This window comes from Pristiophorus japonicus, chromosome 6 (genome assembly GCF_044704955.1).
Source record: "Pristiophorus japonicus isolate sPriJap1 chromosome 6, sPriJap1.hap1, whole genome shotgun sequence".
NCBI lineage: Eukaryota > Metazoa > Chordata > Chondrichthyes > Pristiophoridae > Pristiophorus > Pristiophorus japonicus.
In genome coordinates, this window is record NC_091982.1 from 46,663,757 (window position 1) to 46,690,388 (window position 26,632).

The following is a 26,632-nucleotide window of genomic DNA, read 5'->3' on the forward strand; positions in this document are numbered from 1 at the left end:
TGAGTAAGAGCAAAGCAGGAAAAGCATATGAAGGAATTAATTCACATTAGTGAAATATATCAAAACTATATAGGAAAGAAAGTACCATGCACAGGTCAAATCACAATCTGGGAGCACTAACTTGACAGGTCTGCAAAAATCAACATCAATAAACATGAATATCTCACACTCCTTTGCATCCCACACATACATCACAATTTCAGTGGGTTTTTTTTGTATTAGCAATACTGCCAGTTGAATGGATTCAAGATCATGCAGGCCTTATAATTGAGGGGCTGGAGGGAGAAATGTGATGTGGCAGTTGGCTGACCTTCATGCATTTCACTTCATTGTGAGACCCCTTTTTAGCCTTGGAGTTTCTGCTTTTAAAACGCGTAAGGGATATCGCAGTGCCACCGGTTTGCAAAGACATGATTCTAAAGGTGAAATGGGGAGTGTCTTATAGCGAGCTTCACTGATTTCATTTGTCCTGCCCAGACTGTGTATTATTTTACAAATTTCCAAGGTAATAACAACATTGTAGCATTATTGTGCTACTTTAGCAGTTCCTATGGAGTGGAGGGTAGCCAATGTAACCCCACTTTTTAAAAAAGGAGGGAGAGAGAAAACAGGGAATTATAGACCGGTCAGCCTGACCTCAGTAGTGGGTAAAATGATGGAATCAATTATTAAGGATGTCATAGCAGTGCATCTGGAAAATGGTGACATGATAGGTCCAAGTCAGCATGGATTTGTGAAAGGGAAATCATGCTTGACAAATCTTCTGGAATTTTTTGAGGATGTTTCCAGTAAAGTGGACAAAGGAGAACCAGTTGATGTGGTATATTTGGACTTTCAGAAGGCTTTCGACAAGGTCCCACACAAGAGATTAATGTGCAAAGTTAAAGCACATGGGATTGGGGGTAGTGTGCTGACGTGGATTGAGAACTGGTTGTCAGACAGGAAGCAAAGAGTAGGAGTAAACGGGTACTTTTCAGAATGGCAGGCAGTGACTAGTGGAGTGCCGCAAGGTTCTGTGCTGGGGCCCCAGCTGTTTACATTGTACATTAATGATTTAGACGAGGGGATTAAATGCAGTATCTCCAAATTTGCGGATGATACTAAGTTGGGTGGCAGTGTGAGCTGCGAGGAGGATGCTATTAGGCTGCAGAGTGACTTGGATAGGTTAGGTGAGTGGGCAAATGCATGGCAGATGAAGTATAATGTGGATAAATGTGAGGTTATCCACTTTGGTGGTAAAAACAGAGAGACAGACTATTATCTGAATGGTGACAGATTAGGAAAAGGGAAGGTGCAACGAGACCTGGGTGTCATGGTACATCAGTCATTGAAGGTTGGCATGCAGGTACAGCAGGCGGTTAAGAAAGCAAATGGCATGTTGGCCTTCATAGCGAGGGGATTTGAATACAGGGGCAGGGAGGTGTTGCTACAGTTGTACAGGGCCTTGGTGAGACCACACCTGGAGTATTGTGTACAGTTTTGGTCTCCTAACTTGAGGAAGGACATTCTTGCTATTGAGGGAGTGCAGCGAAGGTTCACCAGACTGATTCCCGGGATGGCGGGACTGACCTATCAAGAAAGATTGGATCAATTGGGCTTGTATTCACTGGAGTTCAGAAGAATGAGAGGGGACCTCATAGAAACGTTTAAAATTCTGACGGGTTTAGACAGGTTAGATGCAGAAAGAATGTTCCCAATGTTGGGGAAGTCCAGAACCAGGGGTCACAGTCTGAGGATAAGGGGTAAGCCATTTAGGACCGAGATGAGGAGAAACTTCTTCACCCAGAGAGTGGTGAACCTGTGGAATTCTCTACCACAGAAAGTAGTTGAGGCCAATTCACTAAATATATTCAAAAGGGAGTTAGATGAAGTCCTTACTACTCGGGGGATCAAGGGTTATGGCGAGAAAGCAGGAAGGGGGTACTGAAGTTTCATGTTCAGCCATGAACTCATTGAATGGCGGTGCAGGCTAGAAGGGCTGAATGGCCTGCTCCTGCACCTATTTTCTATGTTTCTATGTTTCTATGCTACAGTTGTACAGGGTATTGGTGAAGCCACACCTGGAATACTGCGTACAGTTTTGGTTTCCATATTTACGAAAGGATATGCTTGCTTTGGAGACAGTTCGGAAAAGGTTCACAAGGTTGATTCCGGAGATGAAGGGGTTGACTTATGAGGAAAGGTTAAGGAGGTTGGGCCTCTACTCCTTGGAATTCAGAAGAATGAAAGGTGATCGTATCAAAACATATAAGATTATGAGGGGGCTTGACAAGGTGGATGCAGAGCGGATGTTTCCACTGCTAGGGGAGACTAGAACTAGGGAGCACAATCTTAGAATAAGGGGCCGCCCATTTAAAACTGAGATGAGGAATTTCTCTGAGGGTTGTAAATCTGTGGAATTCGCTGCCTCAGAGCTGTGGAAGCTGAGACATTGAATAAATTTAAGACAGAGATAGACAGTTTCTTAACTGATAAGGGATTAAGGGGTTATGGGGAGCGGGCAGGGAAGTGGACCTGAGTCCATGATCGGATCAGTCATGTTCGTATTAAATGACGGAGCAGGCTCGAGGGGCCCGATGGCCTACTCCTGCTCCTATTTCTTATGTTCTTATGTTCTTATAATAAAGACTCATTGTGACATGACAGTCAAAATGGTATCACAAACTATTTGATTTGCTCCCCCGATGGCTCTGTTGATAGGTGCACTGTCTGGTATGAAACTGATCCATACAAAGCAGTAAGGTACCTAGTCTATGCTGAGTTAGTTGATCTCAATATTGGTGAATTTGGATGTACAAAAAATGGCCTCTCTGCCCCTAAGCTGAAGAAGGGAGATTCTGCATGGGCTGCCAGTCATGATCACTGTTCGCTGGCCACTGTTGGAAAGTGCACATTTGTAGATGTTCAGTGATGACATGATCAGTATCGATTAGATGTTGGACGAGGAAAACATTGGTCTCACCTGGAATGGCTCCCACTGTCAAATAGCCTGCCACGACCAAAAAAAGGGCGACTTGAGCAAAATAGTTACTGGAGGGTGACCAGCACCTTTGGAACTGCCCCCTAACAAGAAATGAATAACTTCAGGAAAGAAAATTAAAGAGGAAAAAAAAAACTGAACTACTCACAATGAGAATTTGCTGAAACGTTGAGGTTAAATATTTCTCGGACCTTTTGGAAACTTTGAAAATTTCATCCAAGCTCTGTTATTTAGCATGTCTTTTCTGATGCTTTACAGGAATTTATCACATAATCCTATCAACTATATTAGCTTGGATCAGTTTGACCACCTTGTTACTCTCAAGTCACTGTGAGTACTGTTTATCTTGCTTTGATCATTGGTAGAATATGTGTCTGGTTACTGGATGTTCAGTTTTGTTTTTGGTGAGGTAACAACTTTCTCATCGAATGTGAGCCAAATCAAGGCTCACTGCAGATGGCTAACATTGACTATATATCTTCAAACTCAATGGTGTGGTGAACACATGGCTGAACTCCAAGTTTATAAAGAAAAATTGGAGCAGAATCAACTGGAGCTCAATAGAAAATAAAAGTTTGGGTTATATCCCAATTTTGTTAAAGTACTCACTTGTGAGTGGCCTATAATTTAATTTAGTATGTTATACTTCATTTATGCTCCAGACTTGTAGATCTCCCAAGGCAATTGGACAAGAGGATTGGTGGGCAACCAATACTGAAGCATTCGCTATTACTGCCCTGAACTAGCCACCAGACAGTAATGGTTGGAACCCAGTGGTAACTCTTGTCCAGTTTTTCTTCTTTCCCTAGTAGCAGAGGAGGCACCTCAGAACTGGGTGCCTCTTTGTCAAGGTTGACCACCCAACTCAATTTGACCATGAGTGCCCTGGTTGACTTCCTATTTTTTACCAGGATATTTACTTTCACCTATTCAGTGATTTCCCCCTATAATTATGTTCTCAAAGTATCATCATATACAATGCTTTCACCTCTGGGATCTGAGTTTGAACACAGCCCAGACTGATGGAATGAAAGTCTCCTGTCTCTGCTGGCTATAATGACCGAAATGAATTGAGTTTGAGCAACGTCAGCCCAGTTCCCAGTAACTAAAAACTCACAGCACTATAATAGTAACATGGGAATATAGGAACAGGTGTAGGGCAGTCAGCCTCTCAAGCCTGTTCCGCTATTCAATTAGATCATTGCTGATCTGTATCTTTACTCCATCTAACCGCCTTGGTTCCCTAACCCTTAATACCCTTGTCTAACAAAAAACTATCACTCTCAGTTTTGACATTTTCAATTGAACCAGCCTCAGCAGCTCTCTGTGGGAGAGAGTTCCAGATTTCCACTACCCTTTATGTGCAAAAGTGTTTCCTGACATCACCCTTGAACTGCCTGGCTCTAATTTTAAGGTTATACACCTTATTCTGGACTCCTCCACCAGAGGAGATAGGGAGAAACTATCAAATCTTTGAATCATCTTAAACACATCAATTCGATCACTCCATAACCCTCTATACTAAAGGGAATACAAGTTCAGTCTATGCAACATGTTCTCAGAATATAATCCTTTTCACCTCGGAATAATTCTCATGAATTTGCCCTCCTTCCAAGGCCAACATATCCCTCCTGAGTTGCGGCGCCCAGAATTGAACACAGTACTCCAAATAGGGTCTAACCAGAGCTTTATATAACTGACATAACTTCTACCTCTTTGTATTCCATCCCCTTGAGATAAAGGCCAACACTCCATTAACCTTTTAAATTATTTTTTGTACCTGTCCACCAGATTTTAGTGATTTCTGTACATGGACCCCTAAATCTCTTCTCACCATTTAGAAAATACTCAGATCTGTCTTCCTTGGGTCCAAAGTGGATGACTTCACACTTTCCCACATGAAATTCCACCTGCCCACTCACTTAATCTATCAATGTCTCTTTGCAACTGTCTGTTCCCATCTACACTATTTAATATGCCACCTAGCTTAGTGTCATCAGCAGACTTGGATATATGGCTCTCTATTCCTTCGTCTAAGAAAATTGATTTTTGGCAGTTAACAAAACGTGCATAGTGAAAAGCTGAGGCCACAGTACAGATCCCTGGAGGACATCATTAGTCACGTACTGGCCAGTACATACTCATTATCCTTTCTCTCTGTCGCCTAACCAACTCGCTGCCCATATCAATAGGTTACTTCCAATTCCGCGCACTCTCATTTTTGTTAATTGTTTCTTGTGTGGAACATTATTGAATGCCTTTTACAAGTCCATGTAAATATCATCATCATCATTATAGGCAGTCCCTCGAAACGAGGATGACTTGCTTCCACATCAAAAAAAAGGATGAGTTCACAGGTGATTCGAATGAAGAACCCGAGCTACATCCTCAAGGGTGGAAGATGCCTGTACGTGGATTTTTTTAAACATGTGGTGGCTGTTGCACACCAGCCACCACATAGGCTTGACAGAGCTAGGTCTTGGTCCAGTGGCAAGGATTACCCAAGACAACTGGAGACCTGCTCTGTTGCATGGACCTAGTGTGCGCACATATCACAGTGTGGGCTGGCCCGTGCTGCACTTGGCCCCGAACTCACGCCTCCCCGGGCACCGATCACGTCCCTCTACCATCTCTCGCCGCTCCTTCGCCCGATCTCGCCGCTCCTGCTGTACCTTCCAATGCTCCAATCCTGGTTGGACCCATAAAAGGAGCAGCGAGCAGAGGCCCCGACCTGCGAAAGACCATCAGCGGCAGGTCGGGGCCATAAAAGGAGTGGTGAGCGACGACCATGGGCAGCGTGGAGGCATGCCACTACAAGGTACAGTGCGAGCTGGTGCAGGAGGACGACGGCAGCGAAGAGTAACGTCAGCAAGGTCCATATAAATAACATCCATAGACACTCCCTTATCTCCCACTTTAGTTATTTCCTCCAAAACTCAACCAGGTTCAGCATAATTAAGCATAAGCTGGTCAATGAGTTGACTACCTTTTCACAAAGTTCACGAGATGACGGTTACAAAGTGCATGAGTACTGTGAGTCTATCAACCTTCTTTACCCTCACAAACCAGCAGATAGATGCTTAGAACCATAGAACTTTACAGCACAGAAGGAGGCAATTCAGCTATTATGCCTGAGTCAGCTCTCTGAAAGAGCTATCTACTTGGTCTTATTCCCCTGCCCTTTCAACATACCCTTTTAATTACATTATCAAATCATTATCAAATATTAGCCACTTCTCTTCCAAAATCTATTATGGATTCTGTTTCACCACTCTTTCCATGTCCTAACAAAAACACAACTCCTTTCGGGTCATTCTTTTGGCCAATGTCATAAATTTATGGCCATTAGTTACTGACTGACCAACCAATGGAAATAGTTTTAGTCGTTTTACATTACCAAAACCCCTCATAATTTTGAACACGCCTACTGGATCTTCTCACCTTCATTGTTCAAATTCTTTAGTTCTTCCTCATAATTAAAGCCTTTCAGAGAAACATAGAAACATAGAAAATAGGTGCAGGAGCAGGCCATTCAGCCCTTTGAGCCTGCACCACCATTCAATATGATCATGGCTGATCATACAACTTCAGTACCCCACTCCTGTCTTCTCTCCATAACCCCGTTTAGCTGTAAGGACCAAATCTAACTCCCTTTTGAATATATCCAACGAACTGGACTCAACAACTTTCTGTGGTAGAGAATTCCGTAGGTTCACAATTTTCTGGGTGAAAAAGTTTCTCCTCATCTCGGTGCTATATGGCTTACCCCTTATCCTTAGACTGTGACACCTGGTTCTGGACTTCCCCAACATCGGGAACATTCTTCCTGCATCTAACATGTCCAATCCCTTCAGAATTTTATATGCTTCTATGAGATCCCCACTCATTCTTCTAAATTCCAGTGAATATAAGCCGAGTCGATCCAGTCTTTCTTCATATGTCAGTCCTGCCATCCCGGGAATCAATCTGGTGAACCTTTGCTGCACTCCATCAATAGCAAGAATGTCCTTCCTCAGATTAGGAGACCAAAACTGCACACAATACTCAAGGTGTGGTCTCACCAAGGCCCTGTACAACTGCAGCAAGACCTCCCTGCTCCTATACTCAAATCCTATCGCTATGAAGGCCAACATGCCATTAGCTTTCTTAACTGCCTGTTGTACCTGCATGCCAACTTTCAATGTCTGATGTACCATGACACCAAGGTCTCGTTGCACCTCACCTTTTTACTAATCTATCACCATTCAGATAATAATCTGCCTTCCTGTTTTTGCCACCGAAGTGGATAACCTCACACTTATCCACATTATACTGCATCTGCCATGCATTTGCCCACTCACCTAACCTGTCCAAGTCACCCTGCAGCCTGTTGGCATCCTCCTCATAGCTCACACTGCCACTCAGCTTAGTGTCATTTGCAAACTTAGAGATATGACATTCAATTCCTTCGTCTAAATCATTAATATATATTGTAAATAGCTGGGATCCCAGCACTGAACCTTGCGGTACCCCATTAGTCACTGCCTGCCATTCTGAAAAGGACCCATTTATTCCCACACTTTGCTTTCTGTCTGCCAATCAGTTCTCTATCCACGTCAATATGTTACCCCCATTCCCATGTGCCTTAATTTTGCACACTAATCTCTTGTGTGGGACCTTGTCAAAAGCCTTTTGAAAGTCCAAATAAATCACATCCACTGGTTCTCCCTTATCCACTTTACTTGTTACATCCTCAAAAAATTCTAGAAGATTTTTCAAGCATGATTTCCCTTTCATAAATCCATGCTGACTCGGACCGATCCTGTCACTGCTTTCCAAATGCACTGCTATTACATCTTTAATAATTGATTCCAGCATTTTCCCCACTAACGATGTCAGGCTAACCGGTCTATAATTCCGTTTTCTCTCTCCCTCCTTTTTTTAAAAGTGGGGTTACATTCGCTACCCTCCAATCCATTGAGTCCATGGAATGTTGGAAAATGACCAGCAATGCATCTACTATTTCTAGGGCCACTTCCTTAAGTACTCTGGGATGCAGACTATCAGGCCCTGGGGATTTATCGGCCCTCAATCCTGTAAAGTCTTTACTCTAAAGTATGAAACCACATGAGGCACATTCTGGGTCAAGGTCACTCTGTGACCTTAACTCTTATTCACAGGACTCCAAAGACGATGACCCTGCGTGGGACCTCCCTTTTTATACCTGCGTGATCAGGTAAGGAGTGTCTCCCACAAGTTCACCCCTTGTGGTCAATGTGTGCATCTAGGTTGAGTGTATACAGTAATATAGTGGTGTTACATTGTGGTTACATAAATGACATCATTCTCCTCACCACCCCCCCCCCCCCCCAACCCCCCAAAGTTTTATTGGGATCATAGGTTTAGTCTTTCAGGTGGTCTACGCTCCCTCGTGAAGCGCCGCAGTTGGGGCTCTGGATGTTGGACACTGACCTGTGGTGATTCTGGCCTGTCCGGGCTGACCGCAGGGACTGTGCATTCTTCTGATTGCTCTTGTTGCTCGTTCACTGGCGGTGTTGTGAGCTCCATCTCATGGTCTTCTTCAGGTTCCTCCGTGTCGATGCTGTACCTTTTTTTTACTTGGTCCAAATGCTTATGGCATATCTGACCATTTTTGAGTTTTACCACGATGACCCTATCCCCTCTTTGTCAATTACAGTGCCCTCAAACCATTTGGGCCCTATGGCGATTGAGGACGAATACAGAATCATTTGTTTCTATACATCTCCCCCCCCGAATTAAGGTCATGGTACTCGTTTTGTGACTTGCGCTTGCCCTCGACTATGTTGGTCAGGACTGGGTGAATGAGGAACAACCAAGTTTTGAGTGTCCGTTTCATTAGTAGCTCTGTGGACGGGACCACCGTGAGCGAGTGCGGTCAGGATCTATAGGCTAGAAGGAGACACGATGGGCAGCATTGTAGGGAGGGTCCTTGAATCCTGAGCATACCTTAATGATTTGGACCGCACGTTCCGCCTGGCCATTGGAGGCCGGCTTGAACGGCGCAGTCCTGACGTGGTTGATGCCATTGCCCGACACAAACTCTCGGAATTCGTAGCTTGTGAAACATGGGCCATTATCACTAACCAGGATGTCCGGCAAGCCATGGGTTGCAAAGATCGCACATAGGCTTTCCACGGTGATGGATGACGTGCATGAATTCAGAATGATGCACTCGATCCATTTTGAGTACGCATCTACCACAATAAGGAACATCTTTCCCATGAACGGGCCCACGTAGTCAACATGAATGCGTGACCATGGCCTGGTGGGCCAGGGCCACAGGCTGAGCGGGGCCTCCCTGGGGGCATTACCCAGCTGGGCACACGTCAAGCACCTGTGAACACCATATTCCAGGTCTGAATCAATTCCAGGCCACCAAACGTGTGATCGGGCAATGGCCTTCATCAGCACAATGCCTGGGTGCTCGCTTTGGAGTTCTCTGATGAATGCCTCCCTGCCCTTCGGGGGCATAACTACCTGGCTGCCCCATAGTAGGCAGTCGGCTTAGATGGAGAGCTCATACATCCGTCTGTGGAACAGTCTGACCTCAGGGCATGCTCCGTGTGCAGGCACCCAATCCCCAGTCAGGACACATTTCTTAATCAAGGATAGGAGGGGATCTCTGTTTGTCCAGATTTTGATCTGGCAGGCTGTGATGGGGGAGCCTGCGCTGTCAAAGGCATCGACAGCCATGACCAACTCGGCGCTTTGCTCCACTGCCCCCTCAGTGGTGGCCAGTGGAAGCCTGCTGAGCGCGTTAGCACAATTTTCAGTGCCGGGCCGGTGCCGGCTGGAGTAGTCATAAGCAGCCAGCATGAGAGCCCATCGCTGTATGCAAGCTGATGCGTTGGCATTGATAGCCTTGCTATCTGACAACAGGGATGTTAATGGCTTGTGGTCCGTCTTTAATTAATTCAAACTTCCTACCAAAGAGATACTGATGCATTTTCTTTACACCATAGAAACATGCAAGTGCTTTCTTCTTGACCATCCCATATCCCCGTTCTGCTTGAGAGAGCGACCTGGAGGCATAAGCCACAGGTTGTAGTTGACCCTCAGCATTACCCTGCTGCAACACGCACCCAACCCCATAGGATGATGCATCACATGTCAGAACCAATTTTTTTCAGGGTCGTACAGGGTCAACAACTTGTTTGAACAAAGTAGGTTTCGCGCCTGATCAAAAGCCCATTCCTGACAGTCCCCCCCAAAACCAATCACAACCCTTACGCAGGAGCACGTGTAGCGGCTCCAACAATGTGCTCAAGTTCGGCAGAAAGTTTCCGAAATAGTTCAACAGTCCCAGGAATGAACGCAGCTCCGATATGTTACAGAGCCTGGGTGCTCGTCGAATCGCCTATTTTGGATTCGGTGGGCCGAATTCCATCTGCAGCAACCCTCCTGCCCAGAAACTCAACCTCAGGAGCTAAGAACACACATTTAGACTTCTTGAGTCGCAGGCCTACCCGGTCCAGTCGGCGTAGCACCTCCTCCAGGTTGTGGAGGTGTTCCTTGGTGTCTCGACCCGTGATGAGGATGTCGTCCTGGAATACGATCGTTTCAGGAATGGAATTAAGCAGGCTTTCCATGTTTCGTTGAAAAATCGCGGCCGCTGATCGAATGCCAAATGGGCACCTGTTATAAATGAACAGTCCCTTGTGCGTGGTGATGGTGGTCAGTAGTTTAGATTCGTCGGTCAGTTCCTGGGTCATATAGGCTGAAGTGAGGTCCAACTTGGTGAACAGCTTACCGCCTGCCAGCGTGGCGAAGAGGTCCTCCACTTTCGGGAGTAGGTATTGATCTTGTAGGGACACCCGATTAATGGTGGCCTTGTAGTCGCCGCAGATCCTGACAGAGCCATCCGCTTTTAGGATGGGAACAATGGGGCTCGTCCAGTCGCTGAATTCAACAGGCGAGATGATGCCCTCTCTCAACAGCTGGTCCAAGTCGCTCTCGATCTTTTTCCGCGTCACATACGGCACCGCTCTGGCTTTGTGGTGCACTGGCCTGGCGTCCGGGGTGATGTGTATCACTACTTTAGTGCTTTTGAAAGTCCCGACGCCAGGTTGGAATAGTGAATCGAATTGTTGTAGGACTTGTGAGCACGAACTTCGCTCCACAGATGACATTGTGTGAACATCCCCCCCTCATTTCCAGTTCAACTCGGCTAACCAGCTGCTCCCCAACAGTGCGGGACCATTGCCCGGCACAATCCAGAGCGGCAGCCAATTCACTAACCCATTGTGTGTGACAGCCTAGCACTGGAATGATTTCTTTAGTGTAAGTCCGTAATTGTGTCTCAATACATGCTAATTTGGGTCTGCTGGCTTTAAGTGGCCATAGCTTCTCAAATTGCTGAATGCCCATGAGTGACTCGCTGGCCCCAGTGTCCAGCCTCAGGCGTACTGGGATACCATTTAATAAAACCCTCATCATCATTGGTGGCGTTTTGGTGTATGAACTGTGAATATTCGCCACATGGACCCGCTGAACCTCGGCGTCCATCGATTTGCCCCAAAAGTCATCCTGCCTCAAAGAACCCTCTTCTGGTCCATCCGCCTCATATATTAGTCTGGTTGCAGACTTCCTGCACATTCGAGCTAAGTGGCCACTGAGATTGCAGTTCCTGCAGACAAACTGTTGAAATCTGCAAGATCTGGCTGAATGTTTTCCCCCACACCTCCAGCATGTGTTAAAGTTTCCATTGTTGGGAACAAAGGGACTATGGCCAGGCATTCCGCGCTGACTGTCCCTTTGACTGCTCTTAAGTACCCTATTAGTGGTTGTCAATGGCTCCTCCCGGGCCGCATTGTCCTCTGTGATGGCATGAATGTCCGATCAGCCTGCCATTGTCTCTGTTGAAGTCCTACTCTGGGATCTATTGCTGCTTGGGGAGTGTCGGACTGCCCCTGCCTGCCTGCGGAGCTCTGAGTCGCATTGATGATGTTGACTCCCTGATCCATTGCTGCGTTAGAGGCAGAGTTGCGATGTATATTATTTTCGTCTCTTCCTCCCCAGCCATGAAAGTTTGAGCTATCAACACCGCCGCTTCCAAGGTCAAATCCTTGGTCTCAATTAATTTGCGGAAAATTCCTGCATGACCGAGGCCCTCGATAAAGAAGTCCCTTAGCATCTCCCCCCTGCAGGCATCTGTGAACTTAGAGGCTGGCCAAACGCCGGAGGTCCGCTACGAAGTCTGGTATGCTCTGTCCTTCACTACGTCAGTGGGTGTAGAATCTGTGTCGGGCCATATGTATGCTACTCGCCGGTTTGAGGTGCTCCCTGATCAATTTGCTGAGTTCTTCAAAGGTTTTGTCCGCCAGCTTTTCGGGTGCTAGTAAGTCCTTCATGAGCGCGTAAGTCTTCACTATGGAAGATACAAATAACCCCCCGAAAATACTAGGGGACTGAGGGTCTAGCGAGAAGGAGGAACTGAGGGAAATCCTTATTAGTCAGGAAATGGTGTTAGGGAAATTGATGGGATTTGTCATGTATGTAACCACAATGTAACACCACTGTATTACTGTATACACTCAACCTAGATGCACACCTTGACCACAAGGGGTGAACTTGTGGGAGACACTCCTTACCTGATGACACAGGTATAAAAAGGGAGGTCCCACGCAGGGTCATCGTCTTTGGAGTCCTATGAATAAGAGTTAAGGTCACAGAGTGGCTTTGTCCTGAGTATTTTCAGGAGGTTATTTGTATCTTCCGTAGTGAAGACAGAACCAAAGTATCATTTAGTGTCATCTTAGCGAATCTCTGCTACACCCTTTCCATGGCCTTGACATCATTCCTAAAGTAAGGTGCCTGAATTGGATACAATACCCGAAGTTAGCTCAGCACTTGGCTTTTTAGGATGTACGACAGCTTTTATCTTAATAATTCCTGGCTTTTTTATTTTTCAGAGACTTGGATAACATCAACATTGTGAACATCCAGAACCGAATATTTAAGAACTTGGGCAACCTCTCACACATGTACGTTGAATCCTTCTATTAGAAATGTTTTTGGAAAGATAACACAGATAACAAGCAGTACTTGGTAGTTCTGGTAAAATATGACATCAGTCATTTGTGCCAGACAATTGGAGTTTAGTATCCATTTTGCGAGATGGCCTCTTTATTCAGCAGTAATGCTAACATTTAAACAACTGCTCAGTTAGCCTGTTTTATAAAACAGACCTGTAATTTTTGGAACTACCATATAGATCCTGAGCTTAATCTGTCCAAGGGTCTTAATTACATACGTGGAATGACATAGCATTTACAGCACAGAAACAGGCCATTCGGCCCAGTTGGTCTATTCTGTTATCTATGCTCTACCTGACCCTCCTCCCACCCTACTTCATCTAACCATATCGATATATCGTTCTATTCCTTTTTCCCACATGTATTCATTTAGCGTCCCCAAAAATCAGTGGTGGGTAAAATATGGCCCGTATCCATCCTGCCATGTCATTTTATCTGGCCTGCTGGACAGGACAGAAATAGAATGCGAGCCAGAACTCAAGCTGCACATTAGTCTGAGTCGAGTCATCTGCTGGAATCTTCCCAGCCTTGTGAGTGCGGGTTTGGAGGCAGGCCCGCTGTCAAAATGGCCCTGATTGACAACGGGGCGGAAGTCCGCTATGAACCCGCCTCCATGTCAGTTTCTCGACTGTCGGGTCTGCCTGCGGATCACAGACCCAACAGCAAGACGCGGGCCAGTCAATTAAGATGCTTAAAGGTCATTTAAAGGTACAGGTTGTACCTCTCCAGTCTGGGACTCTTTAGTCCAGAAACATCTCTGGTCCGGCATCAGTCCCGGCGTGGACTGTCTCTTCAAGCGGTGTTGCAGTGTGCGGGCTGGGCCGCTGCTGCGGTGTGTGTGTGCAGCGATGGGATGGAGCGGCTGTCAGTCAGTGTGGGTTCTGCTGGTGCTGGGGGCTCGGTGAGGGAGGCAGGCTCTGATTCTCCGTCTCATGATCCATCACACACTCCACGCTGCAAGAACCGCTGTGTGTGGGCCGCCGCGGTCTCGGGAGGTTGTTGTGTGTGTGTGTGTGTCTCGGTGCCGCTTCAACCAGTCAGGCTCTGTTTGCGGCTTACATAAGGACTGGCGCTGAGAGTAGGATCGTGGGTAAGGGTCAGAGTCTCTCCTTGACTTTACCCTCCGATCTCTAGTTTTTTTTGTGTGTACGTATCTGGTTTTTTGAGGTGTTGGTGTTAATTGAGATGGGAAGGGAAGGACAGGTGGCTGATTGAGGCGCTGAAGCTAGGCCTGAGGGTTTAAAAAAACCAAGTGATTCTGGACGACTAAATACTCCGCAGTAGGCTTGTGCGCAGCGCATGCGCAGAATACGTCAGGGTCATTGTCAACAGCGTTGTCACCAATTGACCTCCCGTGGTTCGGAAAATTCTCTGGTCTGGCACCGGTTAGATCTCAAGGGTGCCGGACAAGAGAGGTCCAACCTGTATTAAAAAGGATTTTACCCAGGCACTTACCATTTTACCAAGTTATCAACGAGTTTGCCGTCCCTCGGGTTTCATGCCAGGTAAGTGTGTCAGGTTCTCAGTGACTTTATTGTTTTGGCTAGTTGATAGCCACAGAAGTGGTATAAAAGCTACCATTTCACAGGTGTTCATTTTCCAATCTCAGAAGCTGAAGCCTTCAGGATCTGGAGAGCCCGGGTGCAGCCGTGCACCTTCTTGCAGTGCTTATCAGTGTTTGCAGCACCTCCAAGCTGTAGAACACTGACAGAACTGTCAAAAAAAGTTGGTCATGGTCCCTTTAAGGAAACCGGCTGATGACGCGCCATCAGACCTGCTCCCTGTTAATTGGCCGGGAACCTCGCAGGACGGGCTTAACAAGCCCATCAATGTAAAATCAGATCAGCGGAGCTCCATGGAAGCGGGCGCGGGGTCGCAGTCCAACACTTGCCTCGGCCACACTTAGCCCGCCTTGGTAAGTAAAATCGCAGCTATCGCTCATCATCTCGATGACTCTTTTACCGAAGAAAGAGACCACACTTTGGGCCCAAGTTTCCACATGATTTGCGCCTGATTTTTAAGAGCAACTGGTAGAGAACGGACTATCTTAGCAATCGCAATTCTCCACATTTTTTTTTCTGCAGTTCTAGTCAGGTAGGACAGTTCTACTTTGGAACAGAATTTTTTCTTCAAAAGGGGGCGTGTCCGGCCACTGACGCCTGATTTCAAAGTTTCCACAGTGAAAATGTACTCCAAACTAAAGTAGAATGAAGCAAGTGAAGATTTTTGTAGAACTGAAAAAACCTGTTCAACACATTAAAAAATCAGGCGCAGGTTACAAATCAGGCATCCAGAACGAGGTGGTGGGGAAGGGAAGTCATTAAATTCTATAATAAATCCTTATTTATACTGATACAAATATTATACAAATAAATCCAACCTGAATAAACATTTATAAGCAAAGAAAAGATTAAATAAACCATCTTCCTACCTGTTTGAAAGTGTTTCAGACAGGCCTTTCGGGACCAAAGGCTGAACGGGCCGGCCCGACAGGTAGGTGGCGTTGGGTTGGGTCGGGTCGGGGAGGTTCGGTTCGGGTCGGGGGGGGGGGGGGGAGAGAGAGAGGGGGTGGGGGGGGGAAAGAGAGAGAGAGTGGGAAGGGGGGGGAGGGGGTCAGGTCGGATCCAGTCCGGGAGCGGGAGTCGGGTCGGGTCCAGTGGGGGGGGTGTCGGGTCGGGGGGGCGGGAGCGCGGGTCGGGTGCAGTCGGGGGGAGCAAGTCTTCCTCGATTCTGAGGGACTGCCTATGATGATGATGAGACTATGATTACAGATCCCACTCCTGATTACATATCCAAAGGCTCCTGCTCGAAAGCCCATATTGTGAATGTAAGGTCTGGCTTGGCTGTTGGCAGCCTTCAAGCATGCCCCTCGTACTTGAAGGCTGCCAACACTCAATGTTTAGACTATGCTTGCTTTGAGAGTCTCGTGTTTGACATGTGAACTATGTGGTCTGCCCAGCGGAGCTGATCAAGTGTGGTCAGTGCTTCAATGCTGGGGATGTTAGCCTGGTCGAGGACGCTAACGTTGGTGCGTCTGTCCTCCCAGGGGATTTGTAGGATCTTGCGGAGACATCGTTGGTGGGTATTTCTCCAGCGACTTGAGGTGTCTGCTGTGCATGGTCCATGTTTCTGAGCCATACAGGAGGGAAGGTATTACTACAGCCCTATAGACCATGAGCTTGGTGACAGTTTTGAGGGCCTGGTTTTCAGGCGGCCGAAGGCTTTACTGGCGCACTGGAGGCGGTGTTGGATCTCGTCGTCAATGCCTGCTCGTGTTGATTGGAGGCTCCCAAGATAAGGGAAGTGGTCCACGTTTTCCAGGGCCGCACCATGGATCTTGATGACTGGGGGGCAGTGCTGTGCAGCGAGGACAGGCTGGTGGAGGACCTTTGTCTTACTGATGTTTAGCGTAAGGCCCATGCAGAAATCAAGTGCAGGCAGCAGAAAGAGCGTGCGGCAAACCAGCCCCACCCACCTCTTCCCTCAACGACTATCTGTCCCACCTGTGACAGAGACTGTGGTTCTCGTATTGGACTGTACAGCCAGCTAAGAACTCCTGTTAAGAGTGGAAGCAAGTCTTCCTCGATTCTGAGGGACTGCCTATGATGATGATGAGACTATGATTAAATAGGCTTTTAAAAGATCAAATCCCCTTGAGAGTCACATTTCTGATCAAATAAGAATTTATTTTTGTCCTTTTGTAGGGGGCAAGCCTCTCACTTTATAAGATATCTTCTTCACTCCACTTCCTTGGGTCGCGTCACATCACAAACTTTCCCCTGTTCAAGATTATAGGTGGGCAACCTGCTTCTGGGCCAGCAATTTGTCAGTTTTGTTGGTAAGGTTCACTGATCACAGGATATACAGAGCCAGGAAACTTTTAGGGCTGCTCATTAGCTGTTTGCTAATAAGCTTAATCCTCCAAGCCGCCTTTATATTTCTATTGGTAAGGCTGTTGGAGTTGCCATGGGTCGGTAAGGCTTACTAGCCAGCATTCTAGTAATGGCGCCTGGAGAAGCTGAGCCCTTGACTTTTTAGTCGATGCTCCATGTGGTTGGTATTGAGCTGTGCAGATCAGGTAGGTCCTAAGTTGAAACCCTGTCGTGGCTGAACTATTCAAACTCTGCCACGGTAGCAGTTGGGTGTTACAATTCACATTAGTGTCCTCAAGCTAGGAAGGGGGGGAATAAATTAGGATAGATGAACTCTTTGAATACTGAATGTCATTTGTTTGTTTATTTTGGTCATATTATCATCTGCCGAAAGAAATTTCTGTTGGAAAGTATGCGTATGTGGACACCTATGAGCATGGGGTCGTGCCCACCTGTGATGTCGTCCACAGTTTCTTAACGTTTACTGTGTAGTTCGGCACATGGACAGTGGCCACTTGGTTAAGGTGTTGAAGGCCAGCCACTGCCCACGGAACAGTACTTCAGAACGAATCAGCACCTTCAGGAAAGGAGAGCTGAAAATTGAAAAAAAAATTATTCCATAGTTTACTGACTAGTCATATTTTCTAATGATTCTCTGTAAGAACACCTGTGATGAGATGTGTTAATTACTGTCACTGACTCACCCTTCACTTATATTGTGCTGGTTCTACTGCATTCAACGCTATAGAACAGTAAGAAAAGTAGAACAATTTTTCCCCTCCTCACTTGCAGACATTCATTTATTGCTGGGGTACAGGTTCACAGATATTGGTTACCCTCCAGTACCTCAGCCAAGTGGCTGTACATCACTTGCGAAACTAGACACTGAATGCCTGTGTGCTATTTGACCGTGTGTGGCATCATTATCAAATCCTATTCCATCCAAACCTGGTATCCACTTTCCAGCAAAAGCCATTGGTTTAGGAGCAGGAACCCTGTCCAATCTCTTTTCTTTCTCCCAAGCCCAAGGGCACTGTGACCAATTGCAATGTCCATTCCCTCCCGCAACAAGCTGAGATTAGCTAACAGCAAAGACCAGGAGTCAAACCTGGGACCTCCTGGTCCGAATGGCTCAATACCGCACTGGAGCCATCAGGGTAATAAAAATAATCTCTTAAAAAGAAATGAAAAATAAGAAATCCTTTCAGGATATGTTAAGTAGAAAGCCATTTACTCCCAGTAAGTTTAAGGCTGTAATTCAGTCTCAGAGCTGATATTATTAGAATCAGTTTGTTTAATTACAATGCCATGTGTCAGAATCAGAGATCAAAATCTATGATATAATTAGTAACGTGAATAAATTTCAAATCAGATATTTTTTTAAAGAAACAAATCTTATAAAGTCCAATAGAATGAATCTATAAATTATACATAAGTTTTGCTAAATTGTATAGGATGTACTGTGTTGTACCAATTGAGGGTCACTATCAGTGCACCACTTGAAAGTTACATAAGAAAAGTTATCATTAACATTACATGTAACCACCTTCTGCCCCGTGCTTTCTCAGTTTCTTCCCCCTTCTTCTGATGGTGTTGACTGTTGCTGGGAGTTTCACCAGTGCTAGCACCCTCCAATACTTCACCCAAATGACCATTCATCTTATACCAGCAAGAACAGTGAGCCTCCGCGGGCTATTCAGCTGTGGTAGACATCACAGCTGAGCCTGATTGTGACCTTATCCCCTCCTGACATTGTGAGATTCAATTTCCAGCAGGAGTCAACAGACTGGCTCAATAAATTTCTTGTAATGTATGCACGTGTGAGCATGCTCAGAGGTTTGTGGAGCTGTTGCACTGCGACTGGCTTAGCCAGTCATGTGATGTTCACAAGACTCAATAAAACCCCAGTTAATTGAGCCAAGGTTCTCCACAATGAGGCGTGCCAATGTGAACCTGGTGGATGAACTGCTGAGTTCAGTTTGATAAACCTTTGCTAATATACCAGTTAGTTCTTTACAGCAAATGTGTAGCTGTGAATTCTTAAGCAAAGATCCCATGAAGCAATTATACTACACGTATCTATTGTAAATGAAGGAATGTATTATTTTTGGGGTGAGATCTTGTAACATATCACCATTTTTTATTCATTTGGGGATGGTAAGAAGCAGTTTGAACAGAATCCAGTGGAAACTCCAGTATTTGATTACAAAAGTTCTTACTGACGTTTTTTTTTAAACTTTGACAGATACTTTAAGAAGTTTGAATACTGCAGATATTCTCCCCATGTCCGGAGCTGCAAGCCAAACACAGATGGAATCTCATCTTTCGAAAACCTGTTGGCCAACATCATTCTGCGGGTCTTTGTGTGGTTCGTGGCTTTTGTCATCTGCTTTGGGAACCTCGTCGTTATCTGCATGAGGTCATGCATCACAACAGAAAACAGGCTACACACCCTGTCTATCAAATCACTTTGCTGTAAGTGGTACCTGAAGACATCGATTCTTTAAATGGCAAGGATGTAGCTGGAGACAACTGTAACAAATAGATATTTCACAAATGTAACCTGGCAGTTTTGGGGTAAAACTGCACTGAGTTCTAATGCAGAAGTCACAGAATTCCTGGAGGTGAATGCTTCTCAGTGACCATGGTCCAGTAAGCAATGGTAAACTCTCTATTTGAAATTTTGAATGCAAGAGCCAGAGTTCCAGGTGACAATACTGCCTGTGGGAGAATTCCAAAGACAGAAACAAATAGGGAGATCACTTATTACTTGGAGGGCGAGTCTAGGTGGGGTAGAGGAGCAAAGGGATCTCGGAGTACAAATACACAAATTGCTAAAAGGTGCGACACAGGTTAGCAAGGCCATTAAAAAAAAGCAGACCAAGCACTAGGGTTTATTTCTAGAGGTATAGAATTGAAAAATATGGAAGTTATGCTGAACCTGTATTGAACCTTAGTACAGGTATTACGTACAGTTCTGGTTGCCATATTATAAAAAGAATATAGAAGCACTGGAGAGTGAGCAGAGAAGATTTACAATGATGATACCAGAAATGCGAGGGTATACATATCAGGAAAGGGTGAACAGGCTGGATCTCTTTTCTCTTGAAAAAAGAAGGCTGAGGGGTGACCTAATAAAGATCTTTAAAATTCTGAAAGGTTTTGATAGTGGATACAGAGAGAACGTTTCCACTTGTGGGGAAGAGCATAACTAGAGGCCATCAATATAAGATAGTCACCAAGAAATCAAATACAGAATTCAGAAGAAAATTCTTTGCCCAAAGAGTGGTGAGAATGTGGAACTCGCTACCACAGGGAGTGGTTGAAGCGAATCGTATAGATGCATTTAAGGGGAGGCTAGACAAGCATATGAGGAAGAAGGGAATAGAGGGTTATGCGGATAGATTAAGATGACAAAAGACCAGAGGAGGCTCAAGTGGAGCATAAATGCCATCATGGACTGGTTGGGCCAAAGGGCTTGTTTCTGTGCCGTATATCGTATGTAATCTATATAATATGTAAATGTTGTATATGACTTTGAACCTAGTATTCCATGCAGTTTTTTTGGATTGATGCAGAATGTTGAGGGCAATGTTCCCCTAATATATTTTGGGTGTGCGACCCATTCACAGTTTCACGCATGCGCAAATTTTAACATTGGGAAAGTTGGCCCTGGGCTGCACAGGACCGGCAGAGAGCTGCACGGCTGCTTAGAGGAAACATTTGTTGAGGGGCAATTCCATGAGCTCTGGTGTTCCTCTGACACAAACATGGAGGTTTGGATTATTGGACCAATGTCCTGATCAAAATGTATTGGAATGCAAGCAATGGTGACATAATGGCAAAATGCATTCACCCCTTTTCCTGAAGGTGATGACTCTTGCTGAATATGGTTCCACAGCCTTGTACTTTCGTCCAAATGATGATTTTGCATGCGTGAGCCTTGAAACCAACTGCTGACAAGTTATTTGATTGTGCAGGAGATCATCGCTGAACTCCATCCTGTCTCCACCCAATGTCCACGCATAAGGACTTTCCTGGAGGAGCCACTGGACAGCCATTAACTGTGGCTTATTGTTAGCACATTCGCCTCTGAATCACGAAGGTTGTGGTTTGAAGTCCCACTCTAGAGACTTGAACATATAATCTAGGCTGACACTTCAGTGCAGTACTCGTGGAGTGTTGGAGGTGCTGTATTTCAGATGAGACATTAAACCAAGTCGGTCCTCTCGGATGGATATGAAAAATTCCACAGTACTATTCGAAGAAAAGCAAGGGAGTTCTCCCAGTGCCCTGGCCAACATTTATACCTCAACTAACAGCAACCGAAACAGATGATCTGGTTATTTATTTCATTGCTGTTTGTGGGAGCTTGTTGTGTGTTATTGGCTGCTACATTTCCTACATTACAACAGTGACTACACTTCAAAAGTACTTTATCGGTTGTAAAGTGCTTTGGGATTTGCTGAGGTCGTGAAAGGCAGTCAATAAATGCAAGTCTTTCTTAATTTACCAGTGTGCTTCTTTCATAGGTGCTGATTGCTTGATGGGAGTCTATCTCTTCTTCATTGGTACCTTTGATGTGAAGTACCTTGGGGAGTACAACAGGCATGCCCAACAGTGGATGGAGAGCATGAAGTGTCAGCTCATCGGCGCATTGGCCATGCTTTCCACCGAGGTCTCCGTCATGCTACTGACATATATGACACTGGAGAAATACATGTGCATAGTCTTCCCATTCAGTCATTATAGGCCAGGCAAAAGACAGACTTTATCATCACTGATATCCATCTGGATTGCGGGATTCATTATCGCAGTAATACCATTGTGGAACAAGACCATGTTTGGCAATTTTTATGGAAAGAATGGAGTGTGCTTCCCTCTTTATTCTGATCAGTTTGAGAATCTTGGCGCAAGAGGATATTCCACAGGAATATTTCTGGGTAATGCAGTTTTGTTTTCTGTTGTCTTGATATGGGAATGTAGGAAGGGAATTTTTCCCCATTGATGAGAAAACCTCGATGATTCAAAATAAATACTCAGTAGTATTGGTATTAAATTATATGGGGGGGAAATTGTGTAGCACCCCATTTGGGGGGGGCAGTAACAGCTGTCAGGCAGCTATGTTCTCACATCACAGGACCCACCTCCCACTTTTTCCACACGCCAGGACTGCTCTGAGCACTGTCATGCCCAAACTCCTCTCTCCCACTCCTGCTGGCACCCAGTACCCCTTTTCGCTGCTCACAAACACCACGACTACTCCTGCCAGTGCTACTACATCCTGAAACCCCCTTCTGGTTCTCCAAAAACCTGTGACCCTTGCACCCAAATGACAGGACCACTCTCCCAATGCTACCAACCTACACTTTTCCATAAACCCTTGACTAATCCGACATACAGTTTCCACAACCTACCTTCTACTATAGCACCCTGGAACATCTTTCCTGCAATCATCATCTGTGTCCTGGGCTTTAAAAAAAGATGAGATTAAGTAAGCTATAGTCCCCATCGCTGACACCATCCACACTTATCACAGGCAGCCGCCTATATTGGGCCAGCTAGTTTGGAAGTTCAGTAAGTACTCACCCTCTACTTGCCAATTTAAAAAGCTCTGCTGATTTCAAGCCATTTCAATCAATTGCTCTATCTTAGTGATGAAATTCTGGATGAAACTGCTAACAATTAGGGAAGACAGTTTTCTCAGTGAATACACACTGTTTTTTAAAAATATGTTCGTTATTTACCTTTTTGGTTTTACCAACCGCCGTGTATAGCGGGCAAATTGTGTTAACACCAACACCAACACGCATGCTATGAGCGGTGGGGACTGTATATAGTTAAATGAACTCTTACTAGTGAGCAGGGCCGCGGATTTACTATTTCAGTGCAAATATTAACAAAAATGCAATTCAAGCCCGAAAATATCAATAAAACCCCAACAATACTCCAATGAAAATTACACTTTTACTTACTGAATCACTTAATCAGTGGTCCTGACAATGTATCCTATATTACATGGGATGAAACAGCTTATCCCTATACTCATTGATATGTCCTTACTATACAGTATAAATGCACACGAGGCCCATACTTGAGAGAAGGTCACTCTGTGACCAGTTACCTTTATTACCAAGACCTCAAGTGATGAAGGTGGGTGGAGCTTCCCCTTTTATACTTGAAAGTCCAGGTTAGGAGTGTCTCCCACAAGTTCACCCCTAGTGGTCAATGTTCTCAAGGTGTACAACTTAGGTCAGCTTATACATGGGTTACAATGATAGTTGAATACATGACACTCACCATCAGCAGTGCCTCTGGAGATCTGGAATCATTACATGTAATGAAAAGATTTTTAAAAAACAATTTCAGAAAAATTGTGCAAGGCATGCTTGCAAATGGCGTAAATGTTTAAACTTATCACAAAGAAACAAAATACACTCTAGAAATTACTGAAATACAGTGCCGTGCGTTTCAGTAAATGCTTGTGAGAATTGAACGACCTTGATACAAACGGTGCCTGTCACCGTGAATTGACAGTAACTCAAAGGTTGTACTGTACAGGGTATTTAGTAATGACATCTGGTGGCAACAAATGAATACTACACACAGCTCAATTGGACACAGGCTTCAAGTTAATTTATTTACCCTTTCTCTTGGGTAAAGGTGTCTCATAGAACAGAAAATTCTACCATTTTACAAGATCTTATTCGGTCCAATCAATTCAGCCGAACTATAATTGGTTCATGTTTCTGATGGCCATCATTTTTTGTTGGTAGGTGTGCTCTGTCACCTGTGGCTATGTGCACTGCCCATTGTTAAACTTCTGCTCTGTTCTTTTACCTTATAGTATGTGATTACATGGACTTCTGGGGAAAGGGGTATTTGTTTCTTGAGACTTAGCTGGTCTTGCCCTCTCCCCCAAACTGTTTGACTAGTAATGGTGCCATTTTTTTTCTTGTAGGTTTAAACTTGCTTGCTTTCATCATCATAGTCTTCTCCTACACCAGTATGTTTTATTCAATCCATAAAACGGGGGCACAGTCAGCAGAGAGGAGCCTCTTTTCTAGAGAGGTAGCCATCGCAAAACGCTTTTTCTTTATTGTGTTCACTGATGCCCTATGTTGGATCCCCATATTTCTGATGAAATTTCTGTCTCTGCTTGAAGTAGAAATACCAGGTAAGAAATCAAAACTTGGTAAATTTGTGTGGTTACAATCAATCTGACTGTAGTACTGTGATTGCCATCAGTCGTAGCTCAGTGGTAGCTCTCTTGCCTCTGAGTTGGAAGATTGTGAGGTCAAGTCCCACTCCAGAAACTTGAGCACAAGGTCTAGGCATGATGCTCCAGTATACTGAGGGAGTGCAACACTGTCAGAGGTGTCGTCTTTCATAGGAGGCATTAAATCGAGGCCTAATCTGCTCTCTCAGGTGGACATAAAAGATCCCATGGCAGTATTTCGCAGAAGAGCAGGGTTGTTCTCCCCAGTGTCATGGAACAATATTTAATATAGGAGTGGCTGCATACTTCGAGGGATTTGATGGATCCTAAGTTGCTGGTACCATTAAAACTTTATGCCAAAAAACTTAACTGAGCCAGGATGAATAATATAAATGTATAATTAGATTGATATTCTATAGTTTTTATCAGTTTACCTCTGGGATATATGGAACTGTTTACAGAACCTATACTCTGAAAATGAAGAGAATCTAGGCTGGTGTGTTGGAAGAATGGGTTTGTGGAACAAACGGCTTTGTTCGAAGTTTTGGGTTCCATGTTATAGGAAAGATATTGAGGCGTTCGAGTGGGTACAGCACAAATTCACGAGGATGCTGTCTGGTATGAGGAGATACAAATAGAAAGAAAGACTTGGAAAAATTAGGTCCTTTTTTCATTAGAACAATGCAGAGTGATATGATAGAAGTATTTAAAATTATAAAAGGATGGAACAGGATAGATAGAAGCAAATTGCTTCCAGTAGTTGAGAGGTCAAGAGTAAGGGCCATAGATTGAAGATTAAATGTAAGAGATTTAGAACTGAGGTTAGGAGATATCTCTTCACACAGAGTTGTGAGGCTGTGGGTTCTAGACACCCCAGCAAGGGAAAACATCGTCCTTGCATCTACCCTGTCAAGCCCTGTAAGAATGTTGTATGTTTCAAAGAGATCACCTCTCATTTTTCTAAACTCTAGAGAATATAGGCCTAGTCTACCTAATCTCTCCTAATAGGTTAATCGCCCCATCTCAGGAATCAGTCTGGTGAATCTTCACTGCACTCCCTCTATGGCAAGTATATCCTTCCTTAGGTAAGGAGAACTAATACCTAATATCTAACTATACAATAGCATAACACAAGCATGCTCACGTCTTTTGTATATGCTTCAATCACTTTGAAGGCAGACTGAGAAATCATTGATACGACAAGACCAAATATGAATCATTAAATTGTTTTATTTCACAGTGGGTAAACATACAGAACCTCCATTATGATTGGATTCACTTGGTTCAAACAGTATAGATGTATTTGTGTAATAACACAAAATAATAAATGTTATATTCCCCATATCATGGATCATCTTACTTAACTTAAACAAAATAACTCTTTTGATATTGTTTTACTTTATTATGATTAGAAGGCAAATGAATTGACCAAGTTTAGAGAGTAAATATTATATATTGTACAAAATTACCTGGTAATGACATTATTTTTCAATACTTTTGAAGTTATTATTTATATGGTATCAGGCACCAACAAAATGAGAATGGTAACAGTCAGTATCCACACTGAGGATGGGTGCAAGCCCAAAACGGTATAAAATCAATGCATCAAATAATTACTGAGTCATTAAAAATGAAATACCCTGGAGGGAATTAAAGACAATAGTATTGGTCCAGATGATGGTTATAAACTGTTGAGTTGCTGTCACAGTTAGTAACATCTTCTGAATGCCTCGATTACATTCCAGCCTGCAAATCATTCCCTTGATTTATCTTGTCTGAACCCCTTGAGTCGTTCCAGTCCCAGGAATCCATCATGTTATAATGATTTATTCTTCATAAGAAATGTTTGCTTATTCTTGATTGCCATTTCTTTGTTAACAGGGACTATAACTTCCTGGGTTGTAATCTTCATCCTGCCAATAAACAGTGCGCTGAATCCAATCCTCTACACAATTACAACTGCATCCTTTCAGGAAAAGCTGAAGCAGTGTTTGCAGAACCAAGAGCTTCATGGACCCAAAAAGAGCCTCACAAGCACCACACAAATGAGCAGTGTGTAACACACCAATCCTGACAGCATTGATCAAGAGCGTATTACCATCTTACCTCCCTAGATGAGTGCTAGGTAACACAGCCATGCCTTACAACAATGATTGAGAGAGCATTGTCATCTCCCCTCTCACCAGGAGCAATCGCTGTGTAATACAATCATTCCTGACAGCATAAGTTGCGGGAGCTTTACCACCTCACTTATCCAAATGAATGCTGTGTAACACAATTATTCCAACAGCACGGATTGAGGAAGATTTATGATCTCAAGTCTAGATAAACAATCACTGTGTAACACAGCTATTCCTGACAACATAGCATGAGAGTTTTACCATTTCACTTCTTTCCATGAATGAGTGCAACATCTATTGAGAGTTTTATCATCTTACTGCTCAAAAAGCAATTACTGCTTACACCACCAACTTTGACAGCACCGAGTGAGAGAAATTTACAGGGT

At 44.5% G+C, this 26,632-nt stretch overlaps 1 protein-coding gene across 1 annotated transcript in view; it reads left to right on the forward strand.

Moving 5' to 3' along the window:
- The window catches only part of rxfp2l (relaxin family peptide receptor 2, like), a 139,037-nt gene extending 112,851 nt beyond the window's left edge, over positions 1-26,186 (forward strand). The window contains exons 13-18 of the mRNA XM_070883953.1: positions 3,239-3,310; positions 12,913-12,984; positions 19,153-19,382; positions 21,440-21,850; positions 23,869-24,084; positions 26,008-26,186. Of these exons, the coding sequence (XP_070740054.1) occupies positions 3,239-3,310; positions 12,913-12,984; positions 19,153-19,382; positions 21,440-21,850; positions 23,869-24,084; positions 26,008-26,186 (1,180 nt within the window). The remainder of the gene's footprint in view (positions 1-3,238; positions 3,311-12,912; positions 12,985-19,152; positions 19,383-21,439; positions 21,851-23,868; positions 24,085-26,007) is intronic.
- The last annotated feature ends 446 nt before the right edge of the window (positions 26,187-26,632 follow it).